The sequence below is a fragment of the Cervus canadensis genome, chromosome 2 (assembly GCF_019320065.1).
Source record: "Cervus canadensis isolate Bull #8, Minnesota chromosome 2, ASM1932006v1, whole genome shotgun sequence".
Taxonomy (NCBI): Eukaryota; Metazoa; Chordata; class Mammalia; order Artiodactyla; family Cervidae; genus Cervus; species Cervus canadensis.
Window position 1 is genome coordinate 56,396,561 of NC_057387.1, and position 9,679 is coordinate 56,406,239.

General features: G+C 40.0%; 1 protein-coding gene across 1 annotated transcript; it reads left to right on the forward strand.

The window, feature by feature from the left end:
• Positions 1-710: 710 nt before the first annotated feature.
• On the forward strand, positions 711-8,935 carry GNG5 (G protein subunit gamma 5). The gene is made up of 3 exons (XM_043460838.1): positions 711-1,405; positions 5,391-5,535; positions 8,717-8,935. Exons 1-2 carry the CDS (start codon positions 1,325-1,327, stop codon positions 5,514-5,516), a joined length of 207 nt encoding a protein of 68 aa, XP_043316773.1. The 5' UTR covers positions 711-1,324; the 3' UTR covers positions 5,517-5,535; positions 8,717-8,935.
• The last annotated feature ends 744 nt before the right edge of the window (positions 8,936-9,679 follow it).

Sequence of the window (9,679 nt, forward strand, 5' to 3'; positions counted from 1 at the left end):
GCCTGCCCAGGGATACCAAGGTAGGAGACAGAGACAGAATTCAAACTCTGGTTTCTAGTTCCGGCCAAGTAAACTGTACATTCCTGTGAAGTGATTTAAACTGTTTTACAAGTTAGGTTTTGTTGAGATATGAGATAGAGCACACAACACACAGATTTTCTCACTATACAAAACAACTGAAATGTATTAATGATGAAATTATGCATGTTTCTAGAAAATACTAGTGTATTCACTGACAGACTATACCAGCAGAACAAGAAACATTTGTCCTAAGTGCGTGACATAAGTTCCCATGCGTGAAACATGCAGTGTCTGAGCCTTCTTTGCTTAGTTCCATCCTACTGTTTCTCCTGAAAGCGCCTCTGAAGGTCAATTTCAAGCATCAGGTAATAAGCTACAACTGAAACATAAAAGAGCAAACTTTCTCAAAACAGAAAGTTTTTATTTCTTAAAGTACAATGAACGTTCATCCACCAAATGAAATGGACAAGAAGAGATAAATATAATTTTCAGTTAGCACCTTGGCTTCTTCACAATCGTTTCTAGAAAAAGGAGAGGTAAGAGGCGCCAGAAGCCAAACCTTGTGAAGATCCCCTTTTCTCTAGCGAACCAGCGCCCTCGCTGCCCGCCGCCCGGCTCCTCTCGGTCGGTTAGAGACCTCGCGCCCTCCTTCGCTCTCGGGCGTCTGTCGGTGGGAAGCCACCTGCGGAAGGGCCGCCCCGCTGGACAAAAACGGGTCACTGAGGGACGCGTCCCTAAGGGAACAAGGTGCCAGCGACTCAAGCCCATACTTCTAGCTCCTACGCCTCCGTGGGGCTCTCCCTTCCCTTTCCTCCATCTCTGCCGCCAATTCCGCCAGGGACACTGGAACCGCCTCGTCGTCCCGCCACCATGACTGTTACAAAGTCTCTCAACAACTTATTTTCCTCACCGACCCTCTCTGGAGTCCCTTTCGGGTCTCGCAGGATAACTACGATCTCTTTCCTTACCTCTCCCAACTCTGCCTCTCGGGAGAGGGAGGACGGAGAGGAGAGGCGTCCGTTCCAGTCGGCGTCCCGTAGCTACCGCGCCCACCGTCCGCTCCGCCCCTTCTCCCTCCCGACTCTCCCCTCACCCTCCCAAGCTCGCGCTCCCTTTCGGGTGTGGAGCCAAAACGGCGGGCGGAGGAGAGCGCGCATGCGCGTTGAGGGTGGAGCCACTGGTAAAGGACCGGAAACTTAAGAGACAAAGTTCCGAGCCTCACCCCCAGCCCCGCCGACTGGCCCAGCGGACCCACCGCAGACCTGCCGACGGCCCGCGGATCTGCCATCCTTTCCAGTGCGCCATGTCTGGTTCATCCAGCGTCGCGGCTATGAAAAAAGTGGTTCAACAGCTCCGGCTGGAGGCCGGGCTCAATCGGGTGAAGGTGAGCGGGGGCGGGTGGCCGAGGGGGAGGGGAAGGCGGGGAGGTGGCGGGTGGGATACGGCAGGCGAGCTGACGCGGCGGCCGCCACTCGCCCCTGGGGAGGACGCCGGCTCGGCGGCCGCGATCTCGGCCAGCTTTAGAGAAGTAGCGGCACGGGTCGGCGCTGTGGCTTGGGGGGCCGGTTAGTGCGCCCTTGCGCCCCAAGGCGGTCCCAGGCGGGCTGGCCCTGGTTTAACAGCCGCTTTCCGCATTCCGGCCCTCGTCCCTGTCTCCCTCCCTCGGCAGTGACTCCGCGGCTGGGCTCCCCAAGAGCTGCGCCTCCGCCCGCGCCCTTCCCGGCCCTCGCTACCGTTTCCCTCGTTTCTTGTCACCGGACGGAGTTTTATTTATCCGCCTTTTGATTCAGAACAGAAGTATTTTTTCATGTCAGAACTTTCCCAAATCCACTCCCTTTAGTAGTCGAGCCTTACTTCCAGCTCCACTTATTCACCGAACACACACTTGAAAACGAATTCTTGCATAACTTTAATTGTAGGTTAAAGAAGCCTGTTTTGGAAACGTGTACAGTGTCTAAGATTACCACTGGTGTCCTGCGCAACCTCGGACAAAGCGTGCATTTCATATCTGTTTTGCACTTTGCTGTGATCTGACCTTGGGCATATCTCCTGGTCTGCATACCCGAATAAGTAATTAGGGTGGACCAGTGTTATTTATTTTGGCGTCTAGTTAGCATTGACCTTGTCCTGAGGTATTTACTTTGGGGAAAAAGTCGTGTGTGTGTGTTGATAGGACAAGCTGACGTTAAGTGCTATTCCAAGTTTCTTGATTTTTTAAATCCTGCGTGGATTGGCTTCTTTGTGGTGCACTCAGTTTACATGTGAAACGCTTACTGTAATTAGAAAAGAAACAGGGAAGGATATAAACCATGCACTCTGTTGAAAGAGACAGCTAGTTTCCAAGATGATTTGATTCTTTACTCATCACACTAGTTTTTACTTCCCCCTGAAGTGTTTCGTGTTGTTAGACGCTCTCTTTTTACCTATTTCCTTATGTAGAAATGCCAGGAACCTGGTTTACCCGGTTGTGGTCATCTCAGGAGGGAAGGGAAATTCCCATCAGTCTTGGGATGGGATTCCCCTCCCTTCCTGTCCTTTAAGTGCTATAAACTCCATTGCTGTGTGGAATCCATTTCTCTAATTTCCAGATTCTTACCTCATCCCAGTGATTTATGGTTAGCCTTGCCTGGATTTATCTCTGGAATCATTGTTATTATTCAGGTGTGCCTTCATCTTAGGTTGGAGTGGCCGAGGAAAGAAAAAAATGGGAAGGGGGGCAAAAAAAAAAAAAAAAAAAAAGGCTGGTTGAAAGCAGTTAAGTGTTAAGTAGGGATATTTAGTCCTAGTCTCCAAAGAAAATGAGTATACCTTGAGGGCTTTACCTTAAAAACCCTAGCCCTTGCAATAACTCTCCAGTGGGGTGCCTTCCTCCAGTACTAAAGAGGGTTTTGGTCAGAATCATTAAAGCCATCACAAGGGTTTGGTTATAGAAATCTCAAGTCTAAATGGCAGGGCTGTGTGTAGCAAGGAGGAAAGCACCTCACCTTGGGGGAATTTAAATGAACTTTTCTTTGGACATGTTGCAAAATGTGGTGAGTTAGATTTCATTTTGTGCTTCTGTTTTACCCATGACTTTGCTAGATGCTTTTGTAGTGACATTTTACTTTTGAATTAGCACGACTTTATTTTTTAAAAGCTTTTGTTTGAGTAGTTGATAGAAATTATCACAAATGCTTGACAAACTCCCCCAGTGTTGGTGACCATACACTTTGTTCCCAACCCAGGGCACTTTTGAGAGGGAAAGAGGCACTGATAATTATGCCAGGATTATAGGGTTTCAACCTCTCTGATGGTTATTATTATAGTGCCTTAGGGGCTAGCAGCTTGTTTGAGTTTTAAGCCTTTGTCTCCACTCTCCCCATTGATTGGAATTCTCACTGGTTATTTTCACTAATGGTTCCTTGGCTGGATCTCTTGTCACAGATCTCAATTTAAATGTCACCTTCTTGAAAACACTTTGCACAGGTCCTGATCTAACAAACTCTTTTTTTTCCTGCAGAGCATCTTGTCTCTTTTCATCTGAACTGTTAGCTCTGTATCAGGGACCTGGTTTTTCTTACATATTCCAAGGGCCTGAATTATATTAGGCACATAGAGGTGATGAGAAGTTTGTGAAAGGGAGTTTAAGTTGGAGTCTGCATACATTTTTGGCAGAAAATTAACAGATTCTTTCTCATGTTTATGCTCAGTCATGTCCTGAGCATAAAGTCACAAGTCTTTGTGACCCTATGGACTATAGCCCACAAGGCTCCTCTGTCCATGGGATTTTCCCAGCAAGAATACTGAGTGGGTTGCCATGCCCTTCTCCAGGGGATCTTTCCAGACTCAGGTATCGAACCCACATCTCTTATGTATCTCCTGCATTGACATGTGGGTTCTTTACCGCTGAGTCACAGGGGAAGCGCAATAGATTCTTTACTGCTGGTTAATGTGAATGAATGAAACCATGTTATAAGATACTGAAAAATGATGCCACCCTTCCCCCACTGTAGCTATACTTGTGAGGGGAGCAGGGTGCCCATTTCTTGTTGTACTTGGAACCCAAAACTACTTACACAGTTGATAAATAAATTCATGAAACTCTTTATCCTGGTCTGGTGTATAAACCAAACATATAAGTAGATTCCAGGAAGAGTTTAGATTCATCTCACGGTGATGGATCCGTTTATCAGAAGCTGTCATCTGCAGAAATTCTTTGTATAGAGAGCACTTGTGGTGCCCTTAGCTCCCTTTCAGAGGCTAAATATTACCCAGCCAGATTGGACACCTGTTCTTATTCTTGTAGATAGTTAAAACAGAATAAAATAAATGATTGCCTTCCCCATCTTCCTAAACCACAATTCAAGAGTTAGGATACTATATTTATTTGAGGCATCCTTTAGTCATTCATGTTATATATATGAACTATTCAGTTTATTGTTTCGGTGTCCTGCACCATGCCTTCACAGAATATGTACAAATAGTAGATGTTGAAGTTGGTATAAAGTTGTTTTAACTGTGAAACCACAGAAGTTCTCTAAGTCCTGTTTGATTCGTTTTGTATATATATGAAAATTATTAAGTCACATGTAAGGCAGTTTCTTAAAGGCAGGCTGCTCAGTAAAGTTCTTAAATTGAAGTTTGCTAATAATCAGCCTTTCAGTCCCATGTCACTGAGCAGAAACTGTCATTGTCCAATTTTGTAACATAGAACAGCTGATGGTATGTAATACCAAGACACTCTCAGCATTTTCTCAGTATACCACTTTCAAGACAGAGTGGTAGTTTACTGGCATTTTAATTTATCTTTACCCTATAATATCCTGTGTATTGCTTTTAATAAAAAAAATGTTGAGTACCTTCATGGTTACACTAGAACATCCTGTTTATTAGTAAACTAGCAACATGTACTATGCTTTGCAGATAACAGAATTGTACTGTTCATGCTTGTTTTATTTACATGGAGCGTTTTGACTGTATATGATTGTGTATCAAACATATGTATATGTTGACAGTATATGACTGTTGATGAGCTTCCTGGTGGCCAAGTGGCAAAGAATACACCTGCCAAGCAGGAGATGCAGGTTTGATCCCTGGGTCAGGAAGATCCCTTGGAGAATGAAATGGCAACCCAGTCCAATATTCTTGCCTGGACATGGACAGAGGAGCCTGGTGGGCTACAGTTGATGGAATTGCAAAAGTCAGATATGATTTAATCAGACACAATTTAGCCACCAAACAACAACAGTATGACTGGTGACCTTCAATTAGCATATATATTTTTTGAGTTGTGTTTATTGGCAGATATTTTTATTAAAGATTTGAGAAAACTTTCATTAACACATTGTTATCACCTCCCACTCCCTCCCCCCACCGCTTGTTATATGCAGGTTTCCCAGGCAGCTGCAGATTTGAAACAGTTCTGTCTGCAGAATGCTCAACATGACCCTCTGCTGACTGGAGTATCTTCTAGTACAAATCCCTTCAGGCCCCAGAAAGTCTGTTCCTTTTTGTAGTAAGATGAATCTTGACAAGGTAAGTTTCCTTAAATTAAAACAACAAAACTCCATATAGTAGGGATAAGTAGTCAAGTTTCTTTCTTTGTAGCACTTTATAAGTTGAGCAAGATCTCACCATACTTTTGTTTGGCACTTGGATTTTCCAGTGTTTTTTGTTTTGTGAAGATTGATGAAATTCGCTGATTTAGTAATCATGAAGACTACTTGTTTCTATTTTACCAGAGGGTTAAGTAGAGGATTTAATAACCATAAAGAAGATATAGGGGTTACTAGAAAATTTCACTATTGTGACAAGCCATGTTAACCCTTTATAGTATTGCTTAATGGTGTACTCTGGTGTCCCCAAATACTAATTTTTTTGTACCTAGAAAATATTTAGACATTTAAAGAAATCTGCTGTGTTCATGGTGGTGACTTTTAACGTACTGTCAATGGATTTGGATTAATTATGATCTAGAATAGCATAGAAAAGAATTGAAGTAGTGCAAACTGAGGAGATAGCTGCATAAGCTGACATAGTGCAGGCATTTGGAGTTGGGGACAAAAGGTTTTAACTTTATTCTTTTTAGGTAAAGATAACGAGAGGGAAATGAAGTATGTAAGTTTATGGTGGGAGATGGTTGGTTTTCAGAGGATAGAAACTAAAATTTGGGTGGGTTTAAAGCGTACTTCTGTATGTTAACCTGTACCTTGCAGAACAGATGTCAATATGTGTAAAAATGTATAATGTTAATCCACAAGAGAGGTGGCCAGACAACATGATGTGTGGATAATTGAAAATGGACTCTAACGGTACTGCCTTCATGAAGCCATAGGACTTTAGTCAGAGCATTTATTTGTTATAAAGACAACTCTGTATATGGTACACACCCTCTGCAAATATTCTGACTCCTCACAGTGCAGGAAGCTGCTTCCTAAAATACCATGTTACATAGTTGTGCCTCCCTTATTAAATTTAGTAGACTTGGGAGTGTCCAGGAAGTCTGTATAAGTTAACAACATGTCTCTAGTAAATACCGTGATTGGTTGAATTGGTTAAGGTTTTCCAAACAGAGGGAAAAAAACCACCTTTGAGTTCAAGGAAGTAATTCTTTTCAACATTCAAGCACCTTCATATTTAACAGTTAAAGGTTTTTTGCTTCTGGCAATTTTGAGAAATTCCGTATTGTTATGGTTCCTCTTGTATTTTCTTCACAAGTTTATTTTCATTTATAATACTGCTAAGTGTGGCTTCTTAACTGGCTGTTCATAGTTTCCTTTCATAGAATACAGATCAGTGCCTAATTAACTTGGCTCTGGTTGGGATAAGAATCCAGATTTCAAAGTAAAATAATGGCTGTTAATCCTGGCAGTATAATAAAAACCCACAGGTTTATTAATATTATGATTTGAAGCACTTTTGGCTAGGAAAAGTATTTGGATGGAAAAGCATTTCTTCTCAAACATGAATGTAGCTACAAATCACTTTGTTAAAATAGAGATTCTGAAACAATAGGTCTGGGACATTATCCTGATGCTGGTGGTCCTTGGCACACCGAGTGACATGGATGCAAAACATCTATATTTAAATCTGTGCTTAAGTCTTTGCACTCATAACTTTTAAAAATATGTGTAACTTACAGCATAGATATTTTAGCAACAAATAGTCCAAGGTATTAAAATAGAAGTTACCATGATTTGCACACCTAGAAATAACCACTGTTAACAGATGTTTCCTTTTAAGACAAAAAAATAAAAATCGTCAAAAAGTGATTATAGTATGCAGTTTTGTTTTTTTGAAGTTGAATTTTGTTTCATTTAATAGTCTTTGTAAATTCCCTGGTGGTCTAGTGCTTAGGCTTTGGTGCTCTCATTTAATAGTTTTTGTAAATGAGATTTTTCTGTGGTTGTACTATAACTTAAATTATACTTCATCAAATATTGAGGTTTCCAAATCTGAGGCTACACTGAGGTGAACATCTTGGGTACCTATAAGTATACTCTACCCATTTCTTTAAAATAAACTTCTGGAAGTAAGTTATTCAGTAAGGAATGACATTTAAAATTTAATAATCTTGATAATATTACCAAATTAAACTCTGCTGTTCCACCTGGAGCTTAAGAGTACTTTTGGCTGAGCCCCTGCCAAACAGATCACAGATTGTTTGCTACTATTTCCTGCCTATCTCAGTTTTGTAATTTGCAAAACTTGAGGCTAAACATTTTCACCACTGATTCTGTTTATGCTTCTTATAAAACTTTTTGTAATGAAGTAACAGGAAATTTTAAATCACTATAAAAAACCAATTATCTACTATCCTGAATTAAATGGTTTACCTTGTTAGTTCTGAGCTGTGCAGCTTATGGATCTTAGTTCCCAGCCAGGGAGTGAACCTGGTCCCTTGGCAGTGAAAGACCAGAGTCCTAACTATTGGACCTCAAGGGAATTCCCAACCTTGTTAATTTTTTTTTTTTTCCTTGTTAATTTTTATAAAGAAATAAGATACATTTTCTACCTTTCCAAATATATAACTTACCCTGGAGTTGTTATGCCCATGTATTTATTGTTTTATAGTTCTAAAACCCAGCTGTTATTTTTAAAGAATAACTATTAATGCATTATTTTTGAGATTTGTGTTAATCCATAGATTGTTTAGTCATTTTAATTGTTGTATTGTATTCCATCATGTTTATAAACCTTAGCTTACTTATCCATTGTCCTATTGAGTTGCATTTAGGCTATTTGCAGTTCTTTGCTATTAAAACACTACTATAGTCAATATCTGTGTGTATAGATTTATGTGGGTAAACAGAAGTGACTGCATCTTGCTCTCAGTTGTTGCTCATTTTCTAGAAGTGTTCAGATATCTCCCATCATAAGAGATTTTTATATTAACCTTTTTAAAAATTAGAATCCCCAGAGTGTTTTTTTTTTTTTTTTTAATGTATTGGCAAGTTACTCTTTAGGTCTTTTCATTCAGGCATTTTCTATGCCGCCCCTCTCCACCCCCCAAAAAAACCAACTGGGATGTGATTTTTTTTTTTTTTTAAAGGAAAAAAAAAAAAAAACAGGCTTAGTTTAATTGAAAGCACTATATAAGCTTACATTATTTAAATACCCTAAAAGTGATGTAATGTAAGATGTACTGCTACTCATAAAAAATGCTATTGTTCTTATGATATTTTACCCTAATTCACTTTACCTTTTTCCATTTCAGGTTTTCCAAACCACTTTTCATAAACCAGTGAATCTTCAAAGGAAAGCTAAATTTGAAGCCTGTACAAAAGCCTCTCTGTAACGTGCCATACTACACAAACTTCTACTTTTGTCAGTCCTTAATGTCTACCTCTCTGAATATTCTTAATTTTCTGTTTCACAAGGGTAATTATTTTATATACACTGATGGCAGCATACAATAAAATAGTTAGTATAAAAATTTTATGTATTAATTTGTTTTGTACACTTAAAAAATGAAAATTTCCCCATCATACTTTTGATTAAATTTTTAGTGTTCTAACAACTCATCTCACATAACTTTATGCCATGTATTTACAAGATTACTAGAGAATTAAAGATTGCAAAGTAATTCTTTTAAGGTCAGGAGAAGGCTGCTAGTAATACTAGTTTCTATTCATGAGTTATTTACATGGTTAACTTTGTTTTCTAATAAACCCCTTTTGTTGGGTGTTACTTCATATTAGGTGGCGCTCCTAATAAGGATAGTAAAGACTAGACATAATTCCATTTTAAGTTGTGAGAAACATTCAAAGCCTGAATTAATTCCTGAATGGAGCCCTACAGTACAATGTAATGAGGTAAAGAAATACCAAGGAAAAAAGGAACCAAAAGCAAGTATCAATAATTCGCAACTTTTGCTCTTAAGTCCTTAGCAAACCATCTTGCTTTAAAACTTTTTACCCTTCTTGAAGGCTTAAAGAAATGTTAAAACGTCTTAGAAACCTGGCCCCAAATATATGTGTTTTCAGGAAACAGAATTGAAACTATGAATACTAGTCTGATAGAAAACCAGTAGGTTACACAGTATCTACCAAGCACTGTGTTTCTCAGCAGCCCACATGTTCCATGAAAGTACAAATGGGAATGTTAGTTTGAATCTTGATTCCAGAGTATTCACAGTTACCTAAAAATAAGAGAATTAGATTTTAGGAAACTTACAAAC